The 16,447-nt window shown below is 34.9% G+C and overlaps 1 protein-coding gene across 4 annotated transcripts in view; it reads right to left on the reverse strand.

The window, feature by feature from the left end:
* Positions 1-16,447, reverse strand: part of RBM27 (RNA binding motif protein 27) — a 69,288-nt gene that overhangs the window by 36,306 nt on the left and 16,535 nt on the right. For 2 of the 4 annotated variants that reach the window (XM_070569311.1, XM_070569314.1), the window contains exons 4-8: positions 11,162-11,253; positions 10,312-10,505; positions 9,328-9,591; positions 7,518-7,817; positions 5,819-5,953 (exon numbers count right to left, since the gene is read on the reverse strand). In XM_070569311.1, coding sequence (XP_070425412.1) covers positions 5,819-5,953; positions 7,518-7,817; positions 9,328-9,591; positions 10,312-10,505; positions 11,162-11,253 — 985 coding nt within the window. The remainder of the gene's footprint in view (positions 1-5,818; positions 5,954-7,517; positions 7,818-9,327; positions 9,592-10,311; positions 10,506-11,161; positions 11,254-16,447) is intronic. The other 2 variants (XM_070569315.1, XM_070569313.1) reach the window with 1 other exon arrangement.

The following is a 16,447-nucleotide window of genomic DNA, read 5'->3' on the forward strand; positions in this document are numbered from 1 at the left end:
GAAGTCATTACAGATTTAAAGACTTAAGACACCTATCGACTAAACGTAACATGTAAGCTTGTTTGGATCCAGCTTCAAACGAACCAGCTGTAAGAGGACATCTATGATACAACTGGGAAATACGAACACCGACTGGATGTTTGACAAGAGTAAACTCTCATAAATATTTTGGGAGTGTGATAAAGTATTGTCATTGTGTATATGTGTTTAATCCTTATCTTTTAGAGGTTCATAATGAAGTTTTTACAAATGAAATGTTGTTTGGGACCTGTTCTAAAATAATCAAGTCAGGAGTGAGTTATAGATGAAGCAAGATTAACCATATACTGATAAACACTGAAGCTGGTAAATGAGTACAAGAAGATTACTACAGTCTTTGTTTTCCTTCTGTGTATACCTGAAATTTTCCATAATGAGAAGTATTTTTAAAAATCAAATAGGGGCCAGCCCGGTGGTGCAGCAGTTAAGTTTGCACGTTCCGGTTCGGTGGCCCAGGGTTCGCCAATTCAGATCCTGGATGCAGACATGGCACCGCTTGGCAAGCCATGCTGTGGTAGGCATCCCATATATAAAGTAGAGGAAAATGGGCATGGATGGTAGCTCAGGGCCAGTCTTCATCAGCAAAAAAGAGGAGGACTGGTGGCAGATGTTAGCTCAGGGCTAATCTTCCTCAAAAAAAAATCAAACAGGTTACTATAATGGTGAAGATGAACCAGTCACAATTTATATTCATTCAATTTAGTTTTGATCAATGTAGGGAGTGAGTGGATAATTCCAAAGTGCCAACCCCCAAGTTCATTTTCCTATCTTAAGCTGTTCACATATCTTATATACCTGATACCAACATTTTGACAACATTCTTAATGTTAACTCTAGTCAGTTGAAGATGGTCTTTATTCTAATTAAAATTTTAGCTACTCTTTGTAATTTCCCTGATTTTACCTTTAAGAGAACTCATAGGATAAAAAATCCTAAGCCTCAAACTAAAAGCTCAACTAGAAAAAATAAAAAGCTACATCTGACAATTATTGACCATATTTATCATGTGTCTTCTCTATTAGAATCCAAGGTCCCTGGCACATCTTCTGAAGTTCCAGGGCCTAAACAGTGCCTGGTGCATAGTACGAACTCAATAAAGATTCACTTAAAGAGGGATGAACATCGGGCTGGCTCCGTGGCCGAGTGGTTAAGTTCGCGCGCTCCGCTGCAGGCGGCCCAGTGTTTCGTTAGTTCGAATCCTGGGCGCGGACATGGCACTGCTCATCAGACCACGCTGAGGCAGCGTCCCACATGCCACAACTAGAAGAACCCACAACGAAAAATACACAACTATGTACCGGGGGGCTTTGAGGAGAAAAAGGAAAAAATAAAATCTTTAAAAAAAAAAAAAAAAAAAGAGGGATGAACATTTATTAAAAGTATCCCAATGAAAACTAAGTATTTCTTTGGATGAATATCTGTATGTAGAAATGGGCAATACGATAACCAATGCAACAGAAATCCAAGTAAAATACAAGGGAAGAAAAACTCTAGACAATATACAATGACTCTACTAGACACTGATTCACTTTTCTGGACATCAAAATCCATAATCCTGCACAGAGAAATGTTACACACTGCACAGAATTAAATGAGGAATCTCAAGTGTAGGTTTTCAGCATTTTAATAATTTCACATAGTTGATAACAGAAAATGTACTTTCAGAAAGATACAGATAATTTATGTAAATTCATCTGAAAACTGGGAACTGCCTTCAACCTAAGAATCGTCTCTACAATCCAGGATGTTATATTTTGTTACTTTTTTATATACTCAGTACAATGAGCTTAGCTGTTATAAAATATTTCTATGTCTTCTTCAAAAAAGCAGAACAGATCGACCAAATTTAAGGCAGAAAAGGAAGTATACTTAAAAATGGTCCTGTGAAAACCAAAAAACATATAATCAGTTGGCAACTTCAAATTTGCATAAAATGTTTAAGTATTTCAGAGGAAACAGTTGATTCTAACAGGTGTATGTACTGCTGTGTTTCCATATACTTCCAATTACATCTCATTATTTAAGTTCTTTTCAGTGTCTGTGACATTTTAACTCAAAAAAAAAAAAGCTTCCAAGAGTTTTTTCTAAACTATAACCATTTGACATCAGTTTTTAAATAGCACTACCAGGAACCATGTATATCTTACCCAGTTTTACAGTATGGTAACCCTTTTAACGTTCAATTGTCTTCTTTGAAAACAAGTGATAATTACAGACTAGATGAAGGGCTTACTTTTGGCAGAATTAGTTCCTTTGTCACCTGTGTTTCTGAGGCATTCTGTTCACTTAGTTATAACAGCAACACTGCAATTGCTTTTTGTGGGGTTTTTTTACATATTTCTTTTCCACTACTACATTTTTAGGTTCTTAGGAGAAAAATCACTCTTATTCATCTGTATATTGCAGTACCTAACTAGCACTGAGCAGACTCCTATTCTTACCTCCAAAAACCCAAATCTCATTTTTCTTTGTTTACTTTGGATCCCTACTGATGTAACTAAATACCATCTGATATACTGTTTAGCACTTATAAACATTTTCTGTGCTGTCAATTTTAACGATAATTTTAATGGCAAAATAATAATTTAAACTTTCCCAACTTTAAGGACAGCTCAAGTTCTCTATTACATTGCAAACATACGTACAGCTTTTTACTTCATTTGAACTGAAGCAAGTTCTATTTTCCTGAAATTACCAGTTACAGTATTTAGAAAAGTAAACCTGAACAATTTTAAGGATTCAACTTATCTGTTTCAAAGGCAATTTTTTTAAAAGAAAAAAACTCTTTTTAAATCAAGTCAATAGAAAGATAGAAACAATTTATGACTGACAAACTATAATACACCAAAAAGATTTTGCTAATGCTTAGATTGTTATCAGGAACTATATCCCAGGTTTTCAAATTTCTCTATAAACTTTAGAATCAAATTTTACCTTTTAAGAAAGGAAGAAAGCAGTTCACAGAGTAGAAAGTTTTAAGTTGATATGAATATTCTGTAACTTTCAAAATATTCAGTTGCCTACTAACTAAATCTCTATAAACACTGACACAGCACATAAGACTATCCTCTAAAGCAGTAATTCACAAACGCCAGGAGGAACTTATCACCCTTTTATTAGTCTGAGACAAAAATAGGAAAAAATTTAATTAATATTTCATATAAAAGTATTGTCCTTTACCTTGGTATTGTCTTTTTTGGTGTAAAAATGTATTTTTTAAATTGAAATGATATTAGATGTTTTCATATACAGTCCTTAAGGTGGCAAAACAAGAAGTTGCTAACTGAATTGGTCCCCACAATTTTCTTAGAAACGTTACCAGCCCCTGAAAAACAGAAGTTTGGAACTTCTGTTCTATAAGGCCTTCACTGATATACCACGAAACATCCTTGCTTTTAAAAATAGTAGGAAAATGGTCTTCAAGTAACATGAGGTCAGGTATCTTGTTCATCTTGGCTCCCTAGTGTGTAGCACAATGCCTGGCACATAGTAGGCACTCAATAAATTTGCTAAATTAATGAATATTAAGCTAAGTCATTGAAATAAATGGTAACTGCTAGATTTTTTTAAATTAAAATCAAAATGGAATTTTTATAGTGAATCACAATGTTAAATTTAACAATATTAAAATAAATGGTAATTGCCAGATTTCTTTTAAATTAAAAACAAAATGCAATTTTTATCATGAGTCACAATGCTAAATTTAACAGTATAAAAATGTGCCATCTGCAAAAGACTCACAGATAAATAAACCATTTTTCATATTTACAAGTCCAAAGGCATTAAGAAATAATGTTAAGAGCTAATTCACCCAGGAACAGATGAAACCGGATTGATAAATGTTGAATACGTGTGATGGGGTACATGGGAGTTCATTGTAATAAATTCTTTATATTTATAAATGTTTGAAATTTCGCATAATTAAAAAATGAGAGAAGCAGTAAAACAAATATGTACTGTAAATAGGCTCTATATTAATTAGAAGACTTTGAGATATTAAATGTGAAACAGGAAGGACAATTACTTAAGTATCAGACGTGGCTTCCGTTCTGAAGACACTCAGTTGAACATAAGATTTACACACATGAAAAGAAACCAAACAGTAGGCCTATATACAATTATATGTCATTATGTAATAAATGTTTTTGGTGCTGTAGGAGTTTAAAACAGAGCAATAATGTTCTTTATGTACTTAGAAGACTTGGGCCTTGAAAGAATAGAAGAAAGAGCATATTACCAGGAGTAAAGACAGGAAAAGAAAGTTTGAGTCATGACTAGGGGCACAGTGTACAACTGGCCTGACCAGAGAAGATGCATGTGAGGAATCAGTGAAAAAAGATTACCAGGGAGGGTAGATTATAGAGTCAGAAGATACAGACAGGGGTTCATCCATGGTTTAGAAGGAAACAGCAGCCAGTGAAAAGTTCTCATGAGGAACTGTCACGGTTGGTTTTCTCAGGAAAATTAGCATAAGCAGCATTACGTGATGTGACTTGATTGGGGGGGATATAATGGAGTCAAGAAGATTGTGGCATTAATCCAAATGTGAAGTGATTCAAGTGTGGTTGAGGGCAGAAGCCACAGCAGCAATAGAGAGACAGGGATACTTGAAAGAAAGAGAGAAAGGATTTTCTGATTAACTAGATGTAAAAAAGTAAAGCAATGAGTCAGTCATGTCAAAGTTTCAATTCTAGGAGATGAGGTGGGTATTATTCCCACTGCCGAAAAATAGGGATGGTGGAGGTAGAGGCTTAAGGAGAAGATAACACGTTTGATTACAGAGAAGTTGAAATTTAAGGAGACAATAATAACTACAATATTATAACAACTAATCCTTATATATACCTTACTAGATGCCAGGCACTGTTATAGATGCTTTAAATGTATTAATTCATTTATTCCTTAAAATAACCTTAATGAGGTGAGTGATGTTATTATATTTCCATTTTACAGAAGAGGAAATCAAGATAGAAAGAGGTTAAGTAATTTGCTCAAGGTCACAATGACAGTAAGCTTTGGAACCAGGATTTGAATCCAGGCTTAATTACCCTGTTGAACTGCCTCTCCATGACATGATAGAGATGAAGAAATATTTATGATAAACACAGTTACACACAAGGTGAATTTATCTATAAAGTCACCTAGCTCTATAAATAAAATCTCACAATCTGACATTTTTAACAACCAACTACATCATTTTTCATGTTTTTGGAGAAAGGCATTTCTTTTAAAACCTCAGTAAATTAAAAACAACAAAAAAAAAACACCTAAGAAATAAAAGAGAATTAAGATTCAAGAAAAATACATTATTACAGTTAAACACAAATGTTATAAATAGCCTAGCCACTAAATATTTTAGTTTAAATGATGCTATCTTCACTCCAGCATCCAAGTTAAATAACTATCAGGCATATTTTATCTGACCTTTTGTATACTCTTAGGAGATAAGCCTTACATTTTAGAAATTCAATCAGAGAAACAATTTTTGAATAGAAGCTTCAAGGTAAATTTCCTTCAGAGGAAACTAAATGTTGTTACTCTACAGCAGAGCAGACTTCTCCAATACAGAAGGCCTTGTCTTCTCTCCCATTATTGCACAAAACTAAAATATGTCTATACAACATAACTACATATTAAACTGCCTGTGAATACAAATATAATTTTTATATGACACAGTCCATAAGAATAGAAATTGAATTTTTTAATAGTGTAACACTGCTATGAGAAAACTTGGCTTTACTATATCCTAGCAATTTTAAGCTAAACAATATATACTTACGTTCTGATACTGTATAAAGGAGGTTCTGGGATAAAGGAGGAGGTAGTCTTGCTCCCACTGGTGCAAGATTGGGCACGGCACTTGTCCCAGGCTGGTCACGGTTGTTTATCAAGCTTGACTGTGTGATAGGTGGTCCTACAGATAACAAAAAGTTAAAGGCAGAGCGTTAAGTTTTCTAACTAATAGAAATATTCACTATACTAGTACTAATTTGGATATCCATACTTAAAATAACTACTTTGGCTTAGAACAGAATTAAGGAATTTGATATATGCAGTCGTAAGCACTATGAACTGCATAATTAATTAAAATGACATTTTAGTTCTAGAATGGACAAAACTAATCCAGGGGGAAAAAAAAAGCAGAACTGGTTGCCTCTGGGGGGTGCGGGTGAGGGACTTGAAGAAACTTTCTGGGGTGATGGTAAAGTTCTACAGAACTTGTTTAGACAGATCTCTTTCTACATTGAAATAAATTCTTTTATTGTGGGAATTTCTACATATGAAGATGATTTTTTGTCTGAGGAATAAAATCTCAACTTGAGCTTCACAATCATACCATTTATGTGACAGTATTAAATATTCACAAATGCCATTAAAATAACCGTATTTCTAATAACCAAATCCATGCAGAAAATGTCTCCAAACCTTTATCAACTTTAACGAAATGTGTTCATAAAGAATGTTACTGCAAGAGAGCTGGGTGATGCATACATGAGATCAAGCTAAACTAATTTTGCAACTTCTTGTAAGTCTACAATAATTTCAAAAATAAAAAGTTAAAAAAAAGAAAACTGAAAAAGTATCACTTAAAGTGAATGGAAATAAATCATTTTTAAAAAACAATAATTTGTCATCTCTTAACAATGTTAAATGTCTTCAAAAAGATACTGTCTTAAATTTATGCACATGCAACTATTTACCTCATAATTTTTTCAATTACATTAAAAACAATTTAGTCTTACAAAATTTAGTCTTGCTTCTGTTTCTCCTAACCAGCAACGGTTAAGCTTTAAACACTTCCTACTTTTAATTTTGGTGGATGTGATAACAGCATATTAATCATTCAAAAAAAAAACAAAAACAAAAACAACCAGTCCTTATCAGTAAAGAGACTGATACTGAAGTACAAACCAGTGAAATGACATTTGCAATTTACTCCAGCAAAAAAAGTCAGGGGGCAGGAGGGAGATAAATGAGATTAAAAAACAGCTGAATAATGATAACCACTGAACGGGATGATGGTACATGTGGTATACATATGATTATTCTACCTCTGTGTATATTTGAAGATTTCCATAATAATTTAGGTTTTAAAAATTATTTCAATATGCTTGAAGAGATTTTCTTTAAAGACTAGGAAATTTCATTAAACTACTAGTACATTCTTTTTTCTGACATCTTCAAAACACTGGCTTTCTCAAAATGCTATCAACTAGCAAGATTTTGACTCCAGGTCAATATACATTAGGCCACTACTGATAAAATTTACATTTACAAGTACTACAGTTAATGCAATGTAACAAATAGATGGAAAAAAGGAAAGAATAGCATCTTTGCTACGGGAAAATATTCCAAATTCTATTATTAATTCATCTTTCAAAAACTTTAAATCTAGTGTTAAGTTAGCTAACAGGGATCGGTTCTTCTAAATATAATTCTTCAGTAAAGAAAGAAATATTCAACAAACTTATATTTACTTGGTATGGGAAGCACAACAGAAGGCGGAGGCTGGCCATGTCCTTGGGGAACAGGAAGTCTCATACTGTGGCCAGGACCTGGACCTGGACCTGGACCTGGGCCTGGGCCTGGGCCAGGACCTGGGCCTGGGCCTGGGCCTGGCATTGGAGGCATTAACATTCCAGGAGGTGGTGGTGGAGGAAGCCCAGGAGGAGGTGGAGGGAAAGGAATCATGCTTGGCAGAGCAACTTCATCAACAACCAGGGGATCATTTCCATGATCAAACTGACAAAGGTCACCAAGTACACAAAATCCTCTTTCTGTAAGAATAAAAGAAAAGTCTTATTATGATCTACTTAGAGTTCAAAAAACAAAACAAGTCCCTGAAAAACCCACCAATCTGACTTACAAAGTGTTTTTTCTCCAAGGAGTCTAAAGCCTTCTTAGTGTTATTCTGCTAATTGTCACAGATCCCTGAGGTAGGGGCAGGTGTATGTACTCTCTACCTTCTATACTATGAGACTACGCTTTGTTGAGATAGCAAACAAGAAGATAAGCAAATAAGGGGGACATAGAAAATAAACCCTTGCTATTAAGTTTTCATAATAAAAATTGAGATATTTTAAACAAATATTAATTTAGCAAAGGCTAGGAGAGGGAAGCAACTTGAACTAGATGATCTAATTTCAACTACCTATTTTCAAGATATTATTCTAAAGGAATCATTCTTGCTATATCTACAAGTTGAAACTTTAGTTTAAAATATTCAAGTGGGCATTACGTACTAGGTTATTTACTGCACCATTATTTGTAACAGCAAAATATTAAAACGTCCCAAACGTGCATCACTAGGAATAGGTTAAACACACAATTCTGTAAGCACAATTCTGTAAGTAAGGAATACTAAGAAGACTAAAAAATACTGAAGAAGTTCTTTATGTATTAATTGGGATGATCGCCAGGAAATACTGCTAAGTGAAAAAAACATTATGCAGAAGAGTGTCAACAGTATACCAGCATTTATGTAAAAAAGAAACTTGGGCAGAATATATGTATTTGCTTCTGTACATATGCACAGACTAAGTCTGGAAAGATATACAAGAAATTGCTAACATTAAATTGGCCTTGGGAAAGAGATCTCTGTGGCTGGGAGACGAGGGTGAGAGTGAGGTAACATCTGAACTATGATTTGATTCTATTCCCTACTTAAAAATAAATAAAATTAAAAATATACACATTCTATATTTATAGAAAAATATGTTATGCTGTCTGCGATTTGCTTCAAGTAATACAGGCCAGGGAGAAGCAGTGGGAGTACAGATGAAAGCAAGATTGCCCATCAGCTGATAACTGTTGATGTGAGGTTACGTATCACTAGATACACTGGGGTTAATTACATTATTTTGTCACCTTTTATACATATTTAAATATTTCCATAATAAAAAACTTAAATACATACACACACACACACTGATTCAATAATTCAAATGGAAAATTAGTAACTTAAAATTGTAAATAGGTTACATAAGCTTAACAAATTCTCAGCACAAACACCACACAAAGAAATCACAATTTCTAGTGTCTACCAAATTCTATGGTATACTTATAGCATAGGAAGTAACAAGAACAACAAACTAAAGGGTCAAATTTGAACACTCCCTTAGCAAGAGCCAAACCGTTAAATCAAACAAGAAAATAAGCATATGCCAAAAGAGATTCTCCTCCCCATTCATCCCATTTAACAAAATCTGGACTACAATAAAAAAGTACACAGTATTAGCAACATTTGCTTTACTAGTATTTTTGGGTAAGAGAAAAGAGGATTTTTACCATCGTAATCTCTGCATCGCCTCTTTGGTGGTGGGTTTCGACCAAAAGAATTGGAAGAGCTATGATTGTTATAGTAATTAGACCAACTCTCAGTTGTGTTTTCAGAGTGGTGCGCAGGTGCGATCACAGTAACAGTGCTGGGAATAGACTGTGCCCCAGAGGAATACTGCTCAGAAGAGTTGGGAGGTGGTGCAGACACAGGCACATAGGAACTCTCCAAGTCGTTCCTTTCACTCTTAAACTTTGATCTTTCCCTGTGCTCTGCTTTAGAGACAAAATAAAAATAAGAAATAAATAAGATCAGACTTTTACATTCTTAAACTATGTTTCTCACTTGCAGAATAGGAAAGATGAGAATATTAAAGTAAACTTAACTGAGCTTCCATATTTCAAAGTGCTCTCATTATTAATATAGCCTAAAAGTAGGAACATCAACAATGTGACATATCTTGACCAATGACTTGTGTAAAATCATCTTTTATAACATCAACATCAACACACAATGAAAAAAAGCCAGCTTCTCCACTGATGTTTAATAACAATGTTATGCAAGAACTGACTTCCAAACTGATGCCCCAGGAAATCAGCAGCTGGGATCCCAGTAATCTACTTAAATTTTTTTCTTTTTAATTTTATAAACCCTAGGCAACCTTTTAGTGGGGGTGGGGAGTGGGGGAAGGAGTAGTGATAGCTTTGTTGATTAAAGGACATGTGTTTCAATTATACAAAATGACTTCAGTCTAGACATGTACTATAATATGCTTATGAAAAGCTTCTTTTTAGTCAAACTCCTTTAATTCTATCCCAAGAATAGAGCCCTGCCTTTGTAACAAAATCAATATTAAGTTTTTTGAGTCAATTCTAGATTTTACATTGCTCAGACATATTAAAGGTACATCTACCTTTAAGGGAAGTTCTGGTACCCTTGTGATATAGGAATATAAACAACTACAGAAATTTTAGGAAGAAGCCTCATCCACTCACCAACATTCCTATTTGGATCCCGGTCTTTGCTGCGCCCCCTACTCCGGCTTCGACTTCGACTCAGGCCTCGGCTCTTACTCCGGCTCTTACTCCTGCCTCTTCTCCAGTCATACTTCTCACGGTACAATTCACTTCGCTCATAGTATCGATCATAGTCTCTCCACTTGCCATCTTCTCTTTTTTTCTCTCGTGTCCTATAATACACAGATATAAAAGCCATATTACGCTACAGAAACCAAGTCTGCAAACAAATTGGTAATATAAAATACCCTTGATTCATCAAAATTTGTAACATCTATGCTTTTTTAGAAAGCCATAAGACTACCACATAATTCTTCTAATCCATTATATAAAAAGAAAAAACATTCCCTCAAGTACATTGGGTGGGGAAAAATGCAAAAAAGAGGTGAATCCAAAGTATGGGGGGAGGGGGTAAGGGAAAAACAAAAACAAGACTAGAAAAGAAAAAAGGCTCAAAACAAAGTTTTCCTAAATAAACATTTAATTTTTTGATAGTAGACTGACGACAACATATAAACTATACTACGTATAATACAAAATGCTATGAATGATCTTAATACTGAGCACCCCTAAGCAAATGGAACATTTCATTAATATTCTCTAAGGAGACTGCTCCCACCCGAGCTCTTGGGGAAAGTACATAATGATGATTGTTTATAAAAAGAAGAGAAAGTATGACAAAGACAAAAACAGAGACTGGAAGGAACTTTAAACTTTAATCAGTTTAGAGAAAGGAATCAGCATATATGTTAAAAGTTCCTTTAATGCCCTTATAACGTAACTGAAAAGCGAGTTATCAATGTCTTTCTTATTAAAGATAAACATAAACCTTCGTTCACTTGATTCTGAACGAGTCTTCTGGGGACTAGGATATTTCTTTTTCCTGCCATCTCGTTCTTCCTCTGCTGGCTCCTGAAATACCTATATAAAAACATTCATTAGAAACAAGAACAGTCCTTTTATAAACTGCAAAACACATCCATCTGATCATTTTTCTGGTGTAAGAGAAGGCACAAATAAATATAGTGAAATACTGACATGAAATCACATCCAAGAAAAGTTAGGCAACAGGGAAAAGTTAAAAAGATGCTAAAATTACTTCAACAGCAATATGTTAACTTTTAAATGTTAATTAAGGTAGAGAATAGCTGCGAAGGAGGAAAACAGCAATTCATTCTTTAAATTGAAACAGAAATAGCAAATCTCTAAGTATCACATAGTAAAATGGTTTATGTTTTCCTAATAAAACATGTTCACACACACAACTCATTTGAGAAGGACTGTAGATTTATCTTATAGAAAAGGTTTCAGGAACAAATGGTTAAGTTAATAAATGCTATAAATCTAAGTATTTCACGTGAATTATGGAAAAATGGTATTGGAATTAATGGAAATGTTAATGTTTCTTTTAAAGCCTAACAGTTAAGACTGAACACAAACCAAGAGCTGGTGATTTTATTGTTCTTAAACAGAAGTTAATCTCAAAACAAATACACAGGCTTTACTAGAGAAAGGTAAATAAAGTCCTCTGCAAGAGCTGAACAATGCCCCTCTAATGGAGAAGTTCACTTACAATTACCCAAATCAGGAAGTGAGTGAATGGAACAGGAGATAATTTAATAAAACTCAGGCAACATAAAATGGAAGCCACAATATGGCAAGCATACAGTGCTGGCAAAAGCACTACACAATCGTTAGACTATATTTAAAAATCATTCTCTCAACCAATTTACAGGATATACAGATGATATATTACTTCACTGGGATGCAATCAGCAAAATCCAGACAGCAAAAAACGCTACAGGACAAATTACTAAGTTTCTTAAACAAAATAAAATTTGAGGGAAAAAAGAGAATGAGGAAAAGAAGAATGAGAGAGACAAACAGGTAGGTATGAAGAAATGATTTAAAGATTAAAAGAAACTTAAAAGACATCAACTTGCAGATCTTTTTCCTTCTTTTTGCTTTTCTATATTTTCCAAGGGGTTTTTTTGGTGGATGTGTATTAACTCCTAATGGGAAAAACTATTCTTAAAAAGTCAAAGGATCCAAGAGAAATAAAAACATAAGGCCACAAAAAAACTCGTGCATGAATGATCACAGCAGTATTCAGAAACGCCAAAAAGTGTTAACCATTTGCCTATCAAGCCAAATATCCATCAACTGATGACTGGATAAAAGAAAATGTGATATATCCATAAAATGGAATACTATTCAGCCATAAAAAAAGAAGTACTGACTCATGCTACAACCTGGATGAACCCTGAAGTGAAAGAAGCCAGTCAAAAAAGACTACATATTGTATAATTCCATTTATATGAAATGTGCAGAAGAGGCAAATCCACAGAGACAGAAAGTAGACGAGTGGCTGCAGAGGGCTGGGGGTAGGGGGAAGACTTGGAGGATGATGGCTTAACTGGTATGAGTCTTCTTTGTATCCTACAATGGATCGTGGTGATGGTTGCACAACTCTGAAAACAATAAAAACCATCACGTTTGTACACGTTAAATAGGTAAATTGTATAAGTGAATTATATCTAAATAAAGCTATTAAAAAAACAGTCAAAGTGGCCGGCCCCATGGCAGAGTGGTTAAGTTCGCGTGCTCCACTTTGGCAGCCCAGGGTTTCACCCGTTCGGACACTGGGCACAGACATGACACCGTTCATTGGGCCACACTGAGGCAGTGTCCCACATGCCACAGCTAGAAGGACTCACAACTAAAATATACAACTGTGTACTGGAGGGATTTGGGGAGAAAAAGCAGAAAAGAGAAAAAGAAGATTGGCAACAGCTGTTAGCTCAGGTGCTAATCTTTGAAAAAGGAAAAAAGTCAAAGAGCATACAGGATATGGATGACTCTCACATAATAATGACCTTAAAAAGCTAGACAAAAGACTGCATTGATTCCTGTTACATAAAATGGAAAAAGCAGGGGGACCAGCCCAGTGGTGTAGTGGTTAAGTCCACATGCTCCACTTCAACAGCCCAGGGTTCACAGGTTCGGATCCCAGGTGCAGACCTACACATCACTCAGCAAGCCACGCTGCAGCAGCATCCCACGTATAAAATAGAGGAAGACTGGTACAGTTGTTAGCTCAGCAACAATCCTCCTCAAGCAATAAGAGGAAGATTGGCAAGAGATGTTAGCTCAGGGCCAATCATCCCCATCAAAAAGGAAAAAAACAGGAGAAACTAGTACATAATACTAGAAGTAAGAGTAACAGTTACCCTGGGAAGAGGGAAGTGAAAGGGAAGAAGGAAGAGGGAATTAAACAAAAAAGACATTTTAATCAACTTGATTGGAGCTTGGCTCAAACAAATGGAAAAAAATGGACATTTATGAACAACTGGAAATTTTATCACTGGGTATCTGATGACATTAAGGAGTTATTGTTATTTTTATATATGATAAAGCTATTTGGGGGCTTTTTAAATATTACCTTTTAAAGATACTAAGTATTTACAGATGAAATGACACAATGTCTGAGATTTTTTCAAAATAATTTAAGAAGATAGAAAGTGGTTAAAGGTACAGAAAAAGAAGACTCCCCACAGGTCTACAATTATTGAAGCTGAATGATGGCTACGTAGGGGCTGAGTATATTATTCTGGCTTCTTTCAAATATTTTCATAATAAAAACTTTAAGTTAAAAATAATCTGCATTCTTTTCTATTTTAAATAAATTTTCTAGAACTTCCAGTGGTAAGGATATGTTTTTCCACAATTATTTTAAACTTTTATTCTGAAACAAGTTATATGGCATTATATTGCCTTCTATCTCTTGAATTAGTAATATACATGAAGACTTCATACACCAAAATCTCTTACCTACTTTGATCCTACTACTCTAAGACTATGAAAAGTAGATTTCTTTACAGAATCAGATTATGATCAAGCATGCAAACTTTTAAAAGTGTTTCTTCTATGTTTTCCACCTGACAAATTTTTCTACCTTACATCTTCTATTAGATGTGTGACCATTACACACATATTTAAGAAGTTTTAACTATTTATTTTTTTTGCTGGGAAAGATTCAAGCTGAGCTAACATGTTGCCAATCTTCCTCTTATTGCTTGAGGAGGATTGTTGCTGAGCTAACAACTGTACCAGTCTTCCTCTATTTTATATGTGCTCTTTTTTTTCCCCTCCCCAAAGCCCCAGTACATGGCTGTATATTCTAGGTACAAGCCCTTCTAGTTCCTCTATGTAAGCGGCCACCACAGCATGGTGACTGAGAGACAAGTGGTGTGGTTCCACGCCTGGGTACCAAACCCAGACCACCAAAGTGGAGCACACCAAACTTTAACCACCAGGCCATCAGGGGTGGCTCTAACAATTTATTATCTTAGTCTGTCATGGCTATCCAAGTCTGAGAGCCCCCATTCTACTGGACCATTTTAGATATAAAAGTGTACTAAACAGGGATGCAGACAGGGCACGACTGGCCATGGGTTGATGGGTTGTTGGGGCTGAGTGATGAATATATGGGAATTTGTTACACTATTCTGTCTCCTTTTGGTGTAGGTTGAAAATTCTCTATAATGGGTTTTTAAAAAATTCAAATGAAATATTTTCAGACAAACCAAAGGGGGGAAAAAACTGCCTGAGGTTCTTATATTTCTAGTCATAAATATATGCACTGGGTCTAAGAAAAACTCCCTTCTAACATTTCAGATGATCATGGTATAGTGTGAGTAAGGAATTATTATACCAAAGATCTACCATCTTTATGGATTGTTCTTTTACATGTTCGTGAACTCAGACAGACAGGGTAAAGGGTTTAATAACAGCCAATTATAACTACAGCAAATGTACAAGTAATTTTCTAACTATAGACAAAATGTATTGTGCTTCATAAATCATGGCACATACATACCAAGTGTTTTTCCAGTACCAGGATGAGTTATGCCAATGATCCAAATTCTCTCACCTGGTTCCCCATGTGACCAACAGTCTAACTGTAAAACAACTAATGGTACAACGTAGCTGGGGACCAAGGAAGAAAGTTAAAGCTACTAGTCCTTAAGACAGCTTTGCTCCTCTGTAACCTACTCAGAGCAACTACAACAATTGAGCACAGACAGAAAGTCAATTAGTCAAAGGTACTGTGATACCTCAAACCCTTTCCTTTCACTTCATCTAACAGAAGTACTATAAACTATTATATTTATACAATATTATATGAGCTTTCATTTAGGTCAGGAATGACAAGTTACACACAAAGTCTTAGAAAAATAGGAGAAATGCCAGAACACATCACTTGGGGTAGTTACACATAGAAATTTTTCACAATTTGCAAACTTAGGATTTACTATAAAGATACAAAATGAAATCGTGTACCAATTTGTTTTTTTAAAACTGTCCTTTCAAACCTCAAGATAATACAATTTTTCTCTTATATTCAAACAAGCTTTCTTTCAGACACTGACCTTCAATGATTGTAGAAAAGGACATGCGCCTAGGCATGGACTCAGCACCGCTCGTCAAGCCATGCTGAGGTGGCGTCCTACATAGAACAACTAGAAGGACCTACAACTAGGATATGCAACTACGTACCGGGGGGCTTCGGGGAGAAAAAAGAAAAAGACAAAGACTGGCAACAGATTTTAGATCAGGGTCAATCTTCGTCACAAAAAAGTGATACAATTAAAAAAATAAGACTTTATGAGAGAATTCGCAGGCAGGAGCCAAAACCAAAAAAGTGAAAGTAGTATCAACTGATCTTAAATATAGCCACATTTTGTTTTCTTTTACTGTTGGGTCAATTTAATCAGCCTAGAATTTAAAAATGTATCAGAAATGACAACTAAACACAATATGTGATGCTTAGAATGAATCTTGTACTGGAGAGGAAAAAGATATGCTATAAAAATGGAACATTGTTAGGTCGATTGACAAAACTGGAACACAGACAGTAGACTATTTTATTAATGTTAAATTTATTGAAACTGATAACAGTACCATAGCTATCTAAGAGAATATCCTGATTCTTATGAAATACACATTAGAATTTAGGGGTCAAGGGTCATGATGTATCTGACCTCCTCTCAAATGATTCAGAAAAATAGTTCTGGGTGTGGATTTTAAGGAGAGCTAATGGGGCAAATCTCCA

Source organism: Equus przewalskii, chromosome 13 (assembly GCF_037783145.1).
Source record: "Equus przewalskii isolate Varuska chromosome 13, EquPr2, whole genome shotgun sequence".
In the NCBI taxonomy this organism is placed as follows: domain Eukaryota; kingdom Metazoa; phylum Chordata; class Mammalia; order Perissodactyla; family Equidae; genus Equus; species Equus przewalskii.